The following is a 776-nucleotide window of genomic DNA, read 5'->3' on the forward strand; positions in this document are numbered from 1 at the left end:
GCTGAAGGGCTGTGGCTGGCGGAGGAGCTGCAGCTCCCCGTAGGGGCTGAAGATGTCCGAGTCCCTCCGGTAGGACATGGTCAGGTTGAAGATGTTGTTCATGGCGCCCAARTTGGCTGAGTGACTGGGGGACTCCAGGTTGAACCAGATCCAGCGCTGGGAAGGGATTCTGGTGGCCTGGACCAGTTGCTTTGTGTTCCAAGACACATCCCTGTGATGCACAATCACAGCATTGGCCTTATGATACCAACTGCGATTGACAGTAAAGTGGCAGTCTGGAGTGCTGTAGAACTCCAAGCAACTTCTGAAATTAAAGCGCTGCCCAAAGGGCCAGGTCCACAGCAAAATTGTCAGCTTATGCATTCTCCCTGGTGGGGTACTGGTATTTTCAGCAGGGGCTATTTCTGCAGAAAGATGGGAACTATCATGCTGTGGCTCCGGAGTCCCAAACTGACGAAAAGAAACAAAGAGACAGAAGCTAAATATGAAGCTGGAGAGCATGAAAGTGAGGAGTTTCTTGCAGGAGGTCTTCTTCCCTTCCATCAGCTCCATAAGTGAATCTGCAGACACCACAGACAGGGAAATGAGTCATGACTGCACACTGACCACTGCAGAGAAGCAGGTCTGGGTATACAAGGTACTCAAAGTACGCACGGAGGTTCGAGAGACATTGGGAAGAACTCCCGGCCACCGGCCTCCTCCCTGTCTGCAAAAGGAAACGTCACCTCCTARGGAGCTCCATACATAAGATACTTATAACACACACTCAGCCACAG

At 51.6% G+C, this 776-nt stretch overlaps 1 protein-coding gene across 1 annotated transcript in view; it reads right to left on the reverse strand.

Annotated features, from left to right (window-relative positions):
* FUT3 (fucosyltransferase 3 (Lewis blood group)) overlaps positions 1-552 on the reverse strand; it is a 4,575-nt gene extending 4,023 nt beyond the window's left edge. The window contains exon 1 of the mRNA XM_085312364.1: positions 178-552. Within this exon, the coding sequence (XP_085168490.1) occupies positions 178-552 (375 nt within the window). The remainder of the gene's footprint in view (positions 1-177) is intronic.
* Positions 553-776: the final 224 nt, after the last annotated feature.

This window comes from Rhea americana, unplaced genomic scaffold (genome assembly GCF_003343005.1).
Source record: "Rhea americana isolate MKP2758 unplaced genomic scaffold, rheAme1 scaffold_361, whole genome shotgun sequence".
Classification (NCBI taxonomy): domain Eukaryota; kingdom Metazoa; phylum Chordata; class Aves; order Rheiformes; family Rheidae; genus Rhea; species Rhea americana.